Consider the following 13,410-nt stretch of genomic DNA (forward strand, 5'->3'; position numbering starts at 1 on the left):
CATCAGCTGCAGCCTTATTTACTTATGTAATGGGTAACTCAGAGGCTCTTTAGAATTCACTCTTCATAGCAACTTTTATTCCAATATTAGAGGCTTATATAAAAGTCGTGAAATCCTTGGAAAGTATTTTCTAGTACTTAAATAGAAAAAATAAAATCAAGACAGTGAGGGATAATCCCAGCTCCTTGAACACAGTTTTCTTCTCTTATAAATAGATTATGGTGGATGCTTACTTGAATTTTAAATTAACCTTATTTTTATTGTAACTTATCACTGTCCTTTAATAATAATAAAGACATGAGTTTACAATATTTTGATTATTTGCGGGGAGGGGGGGAGATTTATGGTGAGATATTTTCCAAGTAATGTCACTCTCTGTCTGCAGTGCTTCTTTTTTAAAAACAGACAACCAACACACACCCCAACCCCTTCAATTCAAATCTCGATACTTCTTTTAAAATAAGTCATTAATTTGTTCACAGGACAAAATTAAAATATGAAGCTCCCTCTAGAAAGAGAGCTGTGTATTTGGGGAAAAATCAGTAATGGCATCATCGATCACCTCACCAGCAGGTGTCAGTGCAGGACGGGAATTGCTTCAAGTCACTTGGAGGACTCCCAGCTGGTTCCTTTCACATCATTTCATAATATCTTCTTAGCTAAGAATAACAGAGATAAAAAATTAAGTTCAGATAGAAAATAAGACATTTTTATTTGTTTCACTGTAGAAAAAGAGGTACTTTTGTGAAGTTCAGTTGACCCTATGCTCTCACAGCATTTTCATTGATTTTTAACCTTTCCATTTCTTTTTTTAGGAGATATAAGAAATGACATTTATATTACATTGCTGTATGGAGATTTTGATAAATACAATAAAACAACCCAAAGAAATGTGGAAGTGATAATGTGTGTCTGTGATGAAGAAGGAAAAGTGATGCCAGTAAGTTCTCTTTTATCTATGATGGACACAGAAACACGAGTTAAATTATAGAAGTAAGCCTTAAACTTATAAATTTTTATAAAATACCAAAAACTTGCAGTTCCCTCACTTGCGTCATCTTGTGACATCTTATGACTGATAAGTTTTATGATGTTTAAAGTAACGTATCTATTACAGTACTATAAATGTCTTGTGTAAAACTGTAATGAGAAATAACATTGAATGACCTATTTTAGCTGTGCCAAGGAACAACTGCTGTCTCTGACAGTTACTGCATTCTTACTCTATGTTTTTTCTCGTGGAAATTCCCAGAGGAATGCAATTTGTACATTAAAATGTTAGAAGTACCCTTTCTGCTATGTAACAAACCCTTAATTTGTGCCAGGAAGACTGTGTCATTGTCCCTTGAATGAAGCACGTGGCAAATAACTAAACTGAGGAGTGTGGATGCTGTACATGTGCAACCTAAATATTTACAGTGTCTTTTTGCTTATCTATTTCTGTTTTGAGGAATTTTTGTTTTTTCTTAGGGGTTTTAACACGAGTTCAGTATTCAGGGGGTTTTCTGGCCTTTTCCTTTACTTGTTCACTAAATCAGTACTGTGATCATGAGGGTGAAATCATAATGATGCTTCTTGACATAAAATAACGATGGAGTAACTCATTGTGGTTCATGACTTGCTGAAATCTGTTTATGAACTACAATTAACTGCTTGACCTAAAATGTAACTTTAAAGCTTGAACAAAGAAAATCCTAAACCCACGTAATGCTTAGAGTACACCCAACAAATTGTAACCCTGATTACAAAACGCTGCCTATAGCTATGAAAACACGTAACCACATGACTTGCACGTACAGCAGTTAAGTCTGTTGTGAAATCAACTTCAGCAACCTCTATTCTGTCTGTTCACAGATAATATGCTTAAAATACATATACCAAAGTATTCCTTGAAGAAATTAACCAATTGAAACACATTAAATCCTGTATTCCAATAATCATGTATGTTCAGTTCTGCAGATACATCCTTTCTCCAAATACTACAAGAAAGTAGATTTGTCCCTGTGTCTATGACCTGAAATGTATGTTCAAATCATGTCTGTTTTCTGTGGATAATATGCCTTAGACGTGTTTAAGCAACAATTTTGAGGAGTTAATTGCAATGCTGTTCAATGCAATAACAACAAAAAACTGTTTTTTCCTTTTAGCCTCCAAAAACTTTCAAACCCATGAATTTATATTAATGTTTCTAATTATCCATGAATCAAAGCAGGTTTATGTTCACTAAACAGGAAACTCATTGGCTCTGCTTAGGTATCAAACTAGTTTCAGCTGAAGAGCTAGCACCAGATTTACTGTTGCAAGTAAAAGGTCTTTTGTTCCAAGTGAATGTCACCAAATACATTCAAACAAGTTGGTGCAAAAACCTTGGAAAAAAAAAAATATCTCTATTCGGGCAGATGAGACATACCTTTCGGTAGTTAAATCACTCTGACCAGGCCTTACGAATCATCTTCAGGTATCAGCATCACACCCTTCTTGTCACAAGGCATCCTGGTGTTTAAAGCAGGCTTGTAAGACTCACCAGATTTTCAGCAGGAAAAATGCACCTTTGCAGTAGTTAGTGTAGCCTGTATAGGGTTAGTTTAATCTGTGTCTCCAGTAGAGAATTTAGTATGTTTGCTTCTTTCATGCACTTCAGCTTCAGGTCTGATGCTTGGTAAGGTGTTGGTGCAGCCCTGAGGAGGACTTGGGGATACTGATCGATGAGAAGCTCAACATGAGCTGGCAGTGTGCGCTTGCAGCCCAGAAAGCCAACCACATCCTGGGCTGCATCAAAAGAGGTGTGACCAGCAGGTCGAGGGAGGGGATCCTGCCCCTCTACTCTGCTCTGGTGAGACCCCACCTGGAGTACTGTGTCCAGCTCTGGGGGCCCCAGGACAGGAGAGACATGGAGCTGTGGGAGGGAGTCCAGAGGAGGCCACGAAGCTGATCAGAGGGCTGGAGCACCTCTCCTATGAGGACAGGCTGAGACAGTTGGGCTTGTTCAGCCTGGAGAAAAGGCGGCTCCGGGGAGATCTAATTGCGGCGTTCCAGTACCTGAAGGGGGCCTACAAGAAAGATGGTGAGGGACTGTTTATGAGGGAGCGTAGTGACAGCACAAGGGGTAATGGGTTTAAGCTGAAGGAGGGTCGATTTAGATTAGATGTTAGAAAGGAATTCTTTACTGTTAGAGTGGTGAGGCACTGGCACAGGTTGCCCAGAGAGGTTGTGGAGGCCCCATCCCTGGAAGTGTTTAAGGCCAGGTTGGATGAGGCTTTGGGCAACGTGGTCTAGTGGAGGGTGTCCCTGCCCGTGGCAGGGGGGTTGGAACTAGATGATCTTTGAGGTCCCTTCCAACCCAAACCATTCTATGATTCTATGATCTTACTTCTTCAATTATCAGCATTAGTAGTTGCTCTGCATGTACAATCCTCAACTGCAATCAGCCAGGAAAGATGGACGTAGGCCAAATATCTTCATAGATTCACTAAAACAATTCCTGGGTTACAAAAAATTTTGAACTTGATCAAAACTTCAAGTTCAATCTGTGCTATTTGTGATAGTCATTAGAGAATGGCAAACTCTAAATGTTGAAAAAATGCAGGAGGGCATACTATCGGTTATTCTCCAACATTTAGTTTGGAGGTCACCAAAGTGGCAGCCAAACACTTCCGAGATTCTGCTGGAATAATAGTATTTTAAAGTAAATGGAGAAACAAATGGAATAATAAAGCTAGATTATTTTTACTTTGTGTGTTTCTTGTACTAATTGAGATGATGCCTTGGTTACTTAAGTTCCTCAGTTTGAGAAGAGAAATTAAGTCTATATATGTTCATCACTCAGCTCTTCTTAAACCCTACTGTGTAACCCCTGTAAAATGCAATCTATGGGTAGGTCTGGTATAATTATGGAAAATGTTTATTTTCATTATGTTCAGAGGCTTGGAAAATGCAGTATCTTCATATTAATGCTTCCTCTCTGCTGCCTTCATTGTTGTTTAATTTTGAATGATGCCATATCCAAATTGAAACCTGCTTGTTAAAGACAGGCACCGTATGGCCTCTAGCTTTCATGGAGTGTCTCCAATCCCCAAAGGCTCCAAGCTGGGGCAGCCTCGTCCAAGCCGTGGGGCCTGTTACCCGGGGAAAGGTTTGCCTCAGCTCCCAGGCCGAGGCCAGGCGCCTCAGAGGCAGCAGCCGTCCCTTCTGCACTGCCCGCCCCGCGCCCCCCGCCCTGGCGGGTTTATGAGGACGCGGAGGCCCGGACCAGCGCCCTTACCTGGCTGGCGCTGGCCCAGCCCAGCTCCCGGGTGCCGCTGTGGAGCCGGGGACGCCGTGGCTGCGCGGCTGAGGGCGGGAAGCGAAGCTCGGGGGTGCCGCGGCCACCATGGCTCCGTAGCCCCGCGAGCGCCGCCTCGCAGGGGTAAAGCGGGAGGGGGCTCGCGCCAGGTGGCCAACGGTCGGTGGGTCTCGCGCGGGTCTCGGCGGGGCGCTGAGGTAAAGCTGCTGCCCTCAGCCGGGGGAGGCTCTCGTTCGGTACTTGCTCCTGTCCTTCATGTTGCTCAAGCCATAAAAACTTAACAGAAATTAATGAGTCGCTAAGCACTGTGTTTTGTCTTGTTTTTTTTTTTTTTTTTTTAATTTTTTCCCTTTCTTTTTGTAAGAATGCTGTTTGCTTGGGAGCAGGAGACAAACCCGTGAGTGAATATAGATCGGTTCTTTACTATCAGGTCAAACAGCCACGTTGGATGGAAACGTTAAAGGTATGGTGTAGATACTTTTGCTTTTTTCTCTTTGTTTTTTGGTACCTCCCACAGAACAGTTGCACAGCATCAGCTTTTTCTAAAAAATAACTTGATTCTGAATACAGCTAGAAGGATGGAGCCTTAGTCATACATTAGTTATTAGCGATACATGATTAGTGAGGCTTAAAATTTGGCCTAGAAAATTGTGTTAAGATTTTGTTTAGCAAAACAAATGAGGTCATCTTAGATAACTTCATGTCTTAACATGGCTCATCAAAGATGAAATATTGTGGTTAAACACTGGAGATGAGGAGCTTCAATTGCATAATTAAAAAAACCCAAACAAAACCAAAACAAAAGCCAAAACAAAACCTGCTACCACCACCCCCAAAATTACAATTTTAAAGAGGAAAAAACTGTCTTGGATTTCTTTAAGGACACACCAATAATTATCTAATCTAGCTTTAATGTCTTTGGAAAATATCCAGAAGTAATTCTTATAAAACATCCCAGGCTTGTTAGCAAGCATGACCTTTTTTTTTTTTTTGAAGACAGTATTGCCATGTATGACAAGCCCACGATTATTACATTAAGGTCTGTTGTTGAGATTGGGCAGGATAGGGAGGGAAAAGAAGTATAATTTGGAATGGAAGCTTATTTGTTGTTTTGAAAACATTGACCTATTTTGGTTTTTTTGCTTACTTGTACTAATTTTTTTTAAAAATTATCCTGTAATTCAGACTTTATACAGAATCATGAACAGTAGGTCCTTTTGAAAAGCGTAGTTAATGCGAAGGAGTGTTACGTAGTAAGATTTGTAAAGGGAAGTTGTGAATGAACACAAAAGGGTATAAGTCTTTAAAGTTTCATAACTATAAACTTGATAATATAAAAACTTGTGCTTTTTCTTATGCAGTTGGTCTTTTTTTATTGCATAGTTGTTACAATTAAATTTAAGAATAAAGCACTCACAAGTTCTTGGTATTCATCTCAAGGCTTTGAAACAATTTAATCACAAAATATACTTAAGTTATTTCGCTAGAATTTTCATACCTTTTTCACCTGTTTATTAAATTGGTCATCAATTTATGTATATGAAATGAAGTTTCATAGTGCAGAGGTGTTGCATAATTCTTTATGGTTAACAGGGTAAGCAATAAGACTGCGCTATACTTACTTTCTAACGTAAAAGCACCTGTGTGCTTTAACTCACTGGGTTTAGTGCTTCATGTCTTTAGTGGTGCTAGACTTTGAGCAATGTCTAACAGATAACTGCTCATTAGCCACTACTTCTGCTACTCTGATCAGGTTCAATAGTTTTAAATCTGTGAAAGGCATTGTGGGGCCAGCAGAAGTGGTGCTTGTTTATTCTAAAATAGGAGCTCATTACATGTGAAATCACCTTCCCCCTCTGCCCCCCATAAATTTATTGATTATTTTCTGATTTTACAAAAGGTAGCAGTCCCTATTGAAGACATGCAAAGGATACACCTGCGCTTCATGTTCAGACACAGGTCATCTCAAGAATGTAAGTAGGGAATTTTTACTTGAGTGAATTTTTAATACATTGATGGATAGCCAACTGAAAATATTTTGCTTTGCAGCTAAAGATAAAGGAGAAAAGAATTTTGCAATGGCCTACATAAGACTAATGAAGGAGGATGGAACAACGCTTCAAGATGGCACCCATGATTTGTTAGTCCTAAAGGTATTGGATCAATTTTTTTTCCTTTCTTTCCCCCACAAGACACCTTTTTTCACACCATTCTCTTTGACCACATTGTTTATTTTCTTTGTGCTAGATTAATTTTGTTATTCTATCAAAGGTAAATATTATGGTTCTCGTCTGAACAGAAAAAAATGTAACTTGTTCCATGGTTAGTAAACATTGGTCTAACTTTTAGTTAGAGATGTTATCTAAGCATAATGAGAGACGGTTACTCTTCCTGCTAGTTTTACTGAAGCTTGTGCTTTTGGCTTTCTGTAGTATAGAGGAAGCCATGCTAAAGCTTAGTACTTGGATGTGTACCATTATTCTTGCTGAAGGAGGGGGAAAAGTGTTGTTTTGATTTATTTAGAATCTCTGTCACATGAATAATCAGGGAATGTCATCTTAGGGAATTGGTTGTTTGAAACGACTCTGTGTAGTTACTCAGATACAAAAGAGAAAGCTTCAGGAATTTGATTTTGTATGTGAAGAACAGTTTTGGCTGGCCCTGATTGGACACAGGTAGCATTTTTGACTTTGTGAACTGAAGCAGGAAACAGATGTTTCAAGATTGTTTTTTGTTTGGGGTTTTTTTTTTCCTTCTCCTTGGAGAATTCTCTGTTGCAGGAACTAAGAACCAGATATCACTCTTAATACAGAAGAAATTTTACTTTAGGTATTTCTTAGTGGACTTTTCAGTAAACTAGTTTGCTGTAACATTAATGGCAAGTAGGATGCATAGAACTAAATCAAGATGTTTAAGTAGTCCAACAAAGATTAATGGCAGTGTATGGTTAGTTATCTTCTTTTCATTGTTACCAACATTAATAAATACGTAGGCGAGAAGGAAAATAATGATCACATTCTATGACTGTGTGGTTACTGTTGGTTATGAAATTCCATCTAATTCATTCCTGCATCAACCTGGTAATTTTTCCTTAAGTGACAGTATAGATGAGAAATGCTAAACTGAGTTGACCTAGTTTATGTTTGGGAGAAATAGACAGACTTTCTGACATATGTTTGCCTATTCTAGTATTAAACACAGTAATTCTAAGCTGTAAGTGTTTTACAGTCGTACATCTGGCCTCTCAAAATAAGTAATTTGAAAATCACGAAGTTTAAACAGTGTACTTTATTTTCACTGCCTTCAGGCATTGAATCTTTTTGAGAGGATTTTGGATCAAATTTTCAAGTCTCTTTCCCATTGTCTAAGTTGTCTCAAAAAGAAGTCGTCAAGATTATCTTCTGGTTACAGAAATTCTGAGAAATAATTATTTGGCAAGCCTGATACAGTCAATAAAAGTTAGTAATGCTGTCTATTTTGGTGCATAAGGATTTTGCCTGCTGTCTGTCTAGGTCTCTTTATAGTCAATTTTCAACCTTCTTGTTTGGTAGGAAGTCGAGGCTACACACCTACAGTCATGGAATCAGACAGAAACCCAAAACTTTAGAAAATCATTCTAGATTATGTTTTTGTCACTCGTTTTTTATGCACAATTGTAGACTGAGGGTCTGCAACTGAGTCACATCTGTCATGGCGTTGTAGCTTTAAGTGACAGAGCTCATAAACTCATTGGGGAATTTTTCTTGAGTAGTTTTGTTAAAGGAAAATAATGTTGTCTAAACAGTGAGAAATACAATTTTTATTGTCTTTGTCTACAAACTGCTTTCCTGTCCTGGGTATGAATCAAAAGTTGAGACACAAAAAACATCTGTGAGGGTTGCAGCATGCAACTTGATGAAATAGAGCAGGGAAAAATACCTGTTGGCTCTCTGGCTTTTGTACTGTTAATTCTACTGAAAAGCATAAATTCTGTAATATCTGTGTCAATTACTGCAGTATATTGTCTAACTTAAAATATGATCTTACCATGTCCTGATCTGTCCTGAAACTTTATACTAAAGATCCAGGTATTAAGTTATAATGGGCATACCAAAATAGTGCAGCTATTCTTTCCCTATTCAGTCCCATTTTCTATTCTTAAATTGTGTGCATATGTTGTAACTGTGTTGTTTATATCCTGCGTACAGCCTTCCAAGTGATGCTCAATAGTTTGTGTTCTGTAGCTATCGACATTTTAATGAGAAATCTGCTCTTGCTTTTACTCTGCCAGTGATGTCACCCTTCATAATTCCTTATTGCACCTTAAAACACATACTTTTATAATTTCCATGTAGTATTTTCCCTGCATGTTCATTGCAGCCTTTCTTGCTGACTAGCATCACTCTTGCTACAAGAGAGTAGCACAAACCATGCTGGGACTTGGGTATTCTTTATCCTTTAGTGCACGCATTTAGGTCCATAGAAACATAACTTTTTGTTATGTTTAATTTTAAATCCAGTGGTGTGAAATATGTCATAAACTGTATGTTGTTTTTCAGGGGGACAGTAAAAAAATGGAGGATGCTAGTGCTTACTTGACATTACCTTCTACGCGTCAACACACGGAAAATAAAGGAGCAACCATAGTCAGGAACTCAAGTATTATAGGGGGGCTTTCAGTAAGCTCACGAGATGCATTTTATATTTCAACTCTTGTTTGTTCTACAAAGTTAACTCAGAATGGTATGTATCTTCTAAACAGGTAGAAGTTTTGGAAAGAGGACTTTTGCACAAATGATGAATCATGTTTTAAATTTTTATGTCTGTCCACTTATTTTTTTTTATTAGTGGGCTTACTAGGTCTCTTGAAGTGGCGTATGAAGCCAGAGCTACTTCAGGAGAACCTCGAAAAACTGAAGATTGTGGATGGGGAGGAAGTTGTGAAGGTATATCTTTATATATTTATTCTTCATGTCCCTTCATGCCATGGTAGAAAAAGTGCTACATAGTTTCAAAAAGAAAAAGAAACTGGAGGGTCAGTTACAGTGAAGGTAGAAACTTAAAGAAGCCTGTCAATTATACTTTCTTTTACAACTGTCATTCAATGTAACGCATCATTCGGGATAAACATGAGCAAAGCACTTCATTAGAAGGAGCAAGGAAGCAGACACCTGGACAGGATTCTTCATAGTGTTAGCCATTTTTTTCTACTTGTTGCTCCCAAACATCTGTGGCATTAGCTGCTGCTAGGCTGTGGAGATTTGCCAGATTACTGGACAAATCTGCCTGCTTTCACTGGTAATTAATTTTTTAGGATCCTTTTCTGCTTTCTGTTGTTTTATTTTGCTGGAAAATTTGTGTGTGAATGGAGAATGCAATACCAAGAGTGGCATTTGAAGTCATTGCTGCTTTGGTCAGGTGCTTAGGTATATGTCATAGGTGAACTTTAATTTTGTGCATGTACAGAAAATTGTATTTAAAAACTTGATAGAATATGAAGGCAGTAACTGTAAAATATTTTCCACAGTCTCTGTTCAACTGTTTGCTTTTGTCTATCTGAAACATCATGAACAATTCCTCCTGCTTTCTTTACAGTTCTTAATATTAATTTACATCTTGGTATTAAAAAACCTCAACTGTATTATGTACTCAATGGAGTGCTTTGTTAATTTAATAATATGAATAAAAACATAGTAACTCCAGCATTCAGATTAGGAGTCTATTACATTTGTGTTACTCTTTAAATATAAGCATTAGATGCCTCTCTGGAGAGAAGGAGAAAGGAGAACTTAAAAAAAAAAAAAAAATACAAATTTAACCACACAAAGATTTGGTTCCCAAGTCACTGGGGTGCTTTCCTTCAATTTACAGTGGACTTTGAATCAGACCACAGAAGTATGAAGTGTGTTTTTAATCATCATGTATATGTGAGAATAGCAACTACTAATCTGTATCACTAAGGAACTAGGAATGCAGTTTTAAATAGTTATGTCACTTATATAATATTTTTAGCTTTACCATAAGCTTTGAGCTAAACGTATATTACTGATTGCTCATGTGTCTGAGGATGTAGGTTCTTAAAGAAACTAGAGCCTAAATCCTCAGAAATGTTTTCTGAATTTAAGTGATGTTTTTGTGGAGGCCTTTAAAATTCTGACTTGAGAGGAATCAAGTCTTCTATCTGAAAACAGGCTTGTGAGATTTTAAAGTTGAATTGGTTGCCAATTTGTCATTTCATGTTGTTGTATAGTTTCTCCAAGATACGCTGGATGCCCTGTTTAACATCATGATGGAACATTCCCACAGTAATGAGTATGACATCCTTGTCTTTGATGCACTGGTAAGACTCAGCACCAAAGCATTTTATTTGTCAAAGTCAAGAACCCTATGATTTTGAATGAGCTATCAGGTGGTTTATTTCAGGGAATTAATCTCAAAATCTCTACAGAACAGATGGAACATTACTATTTGACTGAAAAGCAAATTTCTTTAAAAACTCTTAAACAGTGGATTATCAAAAATATTTCAGAAGACTAATCTTTCAATTTAAAATATGACTTTATGTAAAATGCTAATTATGTCCATGTCTGTTTAGATATATATCATAGGACTCATTGCAGACCGTAAGTTTCAACATTTTAACACTGTTTTGGAAGCGTATATCCAACAGCATTTCAGTGCAACGTTGGCATACAAGTAAGTTTGTTTTCTCTTTTTTTTTTTTTTTCTCTCTCTAAACCTCCACCATCACATTAGAGAAAGGAAATCCTATTTGGACTTTGCTGATGTAATTAATGATGACTGTCTTGATGCTGCTGTTTGCTTATCTGGAGACAAACCTGCCTGTGACAGACACGTGTGATTATAAGTAGAGTTAATTGACAGATAGTTGATTGGGGGTTAAATGGTTCTTTAGCATTCATTTTCTCTTGTCTGGGTTTTGCTGTGTCTGAGCACTTCACCTGTATCCTGTCAAATTTGCTGAAAGATGCTTTGCTATAAAGCCTCTCCCTTTACATTCCTGGCCCTAATCTGAAATGCTTTAAGTGAGGACTTGAGGATGTCCTTAACCCATTTATATAGGTTTCCACGTGTTCTTTTACAGCAAACAAACTAATGGGGGAAAATTTTGTTTGGGAACTGTCAAGTTGTCATATGCAGTTCACAGTCTGATGTTGGACCAGGAGAGTTTCAGTGCAGTGAACTGCAATTGTCATATTTGTTACGTGGTCTGCTGTGACCTGGAGTCAGTATTGGTTACATGGTCATGCCAGTGGATAGGTGGACAGACTTTTGGTGGGGTTTTTTTATTTATTTTTGGAGCTTCCAGATAATGCCTGGATGGGAAGACATGTAATCGTAGAAGAGAATAAAAACTGTGGAGACATGGTATACAGTAAATTTAATACTGGATTCCTACTTTATTTTTAAAGCTTTTTGTAGATGATGGTCGGATAAAATCACTTTGAACTATGAAGAAAGATAACATCTTCAGTTAGCGCTGATCTTGGGGAAGTGTTATAACAGGATAGATGTATTTTTATTTATCTACCTGAGGTTTTGTTCTGGCAGCTTAATGGGGTGGCAGATTGAAGCAGAACTTTAATTTGGGATATGAATAATAGATGGAAGACCTTAGCTGAAGGTTTGGAATAGCTGAGGATATCTTGTAGTGTGTCCTGTGCTGAATTTGCATCAGTTCCAACTCAACAGGAAATGTCATGCAGATCGTGTGTTAGAGCATGAGTTTGCTAGAATTGAAAGGCAGTAGTGCACAGTCAATCCTTTCTCATATTTTAGGAAAGCTGAAGTTTGTATTATTGAGCTCAAAAAGCTCAAGTGCAAGCTATATGCTCTTTAATCCTTCTTCACTCCATATTTAATAAACATATGTAATTTAATGCTTTATATTATTGTGAAAGAAGAGAAGGCTGGGTATGGAACCTCTTAGGACAGCCTTATTTGCTTAAAATATTTCTAAGACTTAGCTGACTGGGAGTTTCTGATGATTTAATCAAAGTGGCAGAGGCAAAATAATGTTTGATTGTTCCCCTAATCATGAGTTTTCTTGGCATCATTGGTTCCATGCACATCATGGAAGATGCCCTCTGTTTCAAGAATCAGTTATGAAATAAATAGCTGTATGTGGCCTAACTCATAGTTAAGAGGGAGATACTGTGTCCCAGACTTACTACAACCATATATGATATGGTATTTTGGCCAAACTGTTAGATATTTATTCAGTTCCTGTATAGTCATCCATTTGTACATAGCTTTATAGAGTTCTGAGAGGACTTAACATTGACAGATGAGGGACATTTAGTGGACTGCCCGTGCATACAAGTTGGATAATTTTTTTTTTCAACTCAGTACAAAGCTGTGAATTCAAAGAAGCTATAACAAGGAGTAAAAGGAAACACACAATGGGTGTAGTGCCCAGAAGGCTGAGAGGCTGAAAGCCTGACATTTTGGTCCTGACATGTGAGTTAGGCTAGTACAGTGGGGCTGAGAACGTGTCTATTAGTTACACAGATAGAGATATGTATACACACACATATATCTCTATGTATCTATATCTGTATATATGTATTCTGTGCAGTAGTGAACAGTTCTTGAAGCTATTATTTGCATGTGAGTGTTCCAAATATCATAGTGATCACTTACTAATGTTTCATCAGTCCAGGTGGTGAACTGTTAAGTTTCATCAACAGGCAAGTGCTAGTTTGGGTTTTGTTGTTTTGTTTTGGTTGGTTGGTTTTGTTTGTCTACAGTAGCGGATAGTAGGTTGCCCTTTTTCTAGGGATGAAAGGAAAAAAACCCGACCACTCTTATTTTAGTTCTTATGGCTACATAAAGATAAATTTTACATCATTAGTATTGGTTTGTTTAAGATGAAACTGTAACTATAAACTAAGGGACTCCTTTTTAGATGAGCTTTTGCACTTTGTTAGTACGTTGTGTGTTTACCGAAAAATTGCCTTTGGATACAAGATGTTGCTGTGTACCAGAATATTGTACTATTTACACACAGTTAATTTAGAGCATGTATAGTGGTGTTTAATCACTGCTTAATGTAGGTAAGCAGGAATAATACTTTGTGTTACCTTGTGTATGTATATTATAAACTTCTGTAAAAGTGCTTCCAGGAT

The 13,410-nt window shown here is 37.6% G+C and overlaps 2 protein-coding genes across 5 annotated transcripts in view; one reads left to right on the forward strand and one right to left on the reverse strand.

Moving 5' to 3' along the window:
* DOCK2 (dedicator of cytokinesis 2) overlaps positions 1-13,410 on the forward strand; it is a 203,119-nt gene that overhangs the window by 25,484 nt on the left and 164,225 nt on the right. For all 4 annotated transcript variants that reach the window (XR_008579277.1, XR_008579278.1, XM_054841776.1 and 1 more), the window contains exons 14-21: positions 816-940; positions 4,647-4,745; positions 6,183-6,255; positions 6,332-6,435; positions 8,821-9,004; positions 9,110-9,207; positions 10,512-10,601; positions 10,857-10,957. Coding sequence is in view for 2 of the 4 variants with exons in the window: in XM_054841776.1 (XP_054697751.1) it covers positions 816-940; positions 4,647-4,745; positions 6,183-6,255; positions 6,332-6,435; positions 8,821-9,004; positions 9,110-9,207; positions 10,512-10,601; positions 10,857-10,957 (874 nt within the window). In the remaining 2 variants the exon portion in view is untranslated. The remainder of the gene's footprint in view (positions 1-815; positions 941-4,646; positions 4,746-6,182; positions 6,256-6,331; positions 6,436-8,820; positions 9,005-9,109; positions 9,208-10,511; positions 10,602-10,856; positions 10,958-13,410) is intronic.
* The window catches only part of INSYN2B (inhibitory synaptic factor family member 2B), a 115,013-nt gene that overhangs the window by 16,753 nt on the left and 84,850 nt on the right, over positions 1-13,410 (reverse strand). The window contains exon 4 of the transcript XR_008579279.1: positions 568-659. The gene's annotated coding sequence lies outside the window, so the exon portion shown is untranslated. The remainder of the gene's footprint in view (positions 1-567; positions 660-13,410) is intronic.

Source organism: Grus americana, chromosome 14, assembly GCF_028858705.1.
Source record: "Grus americana isolate bGruAme1 chromosome 14, bGruAme1.mat, whole genome shotgun sequence".
NCBI lineage: Eukaryota > Metazoa > Chordata > Aves > Gruiformes > Gruidae > Grus > Grus americana.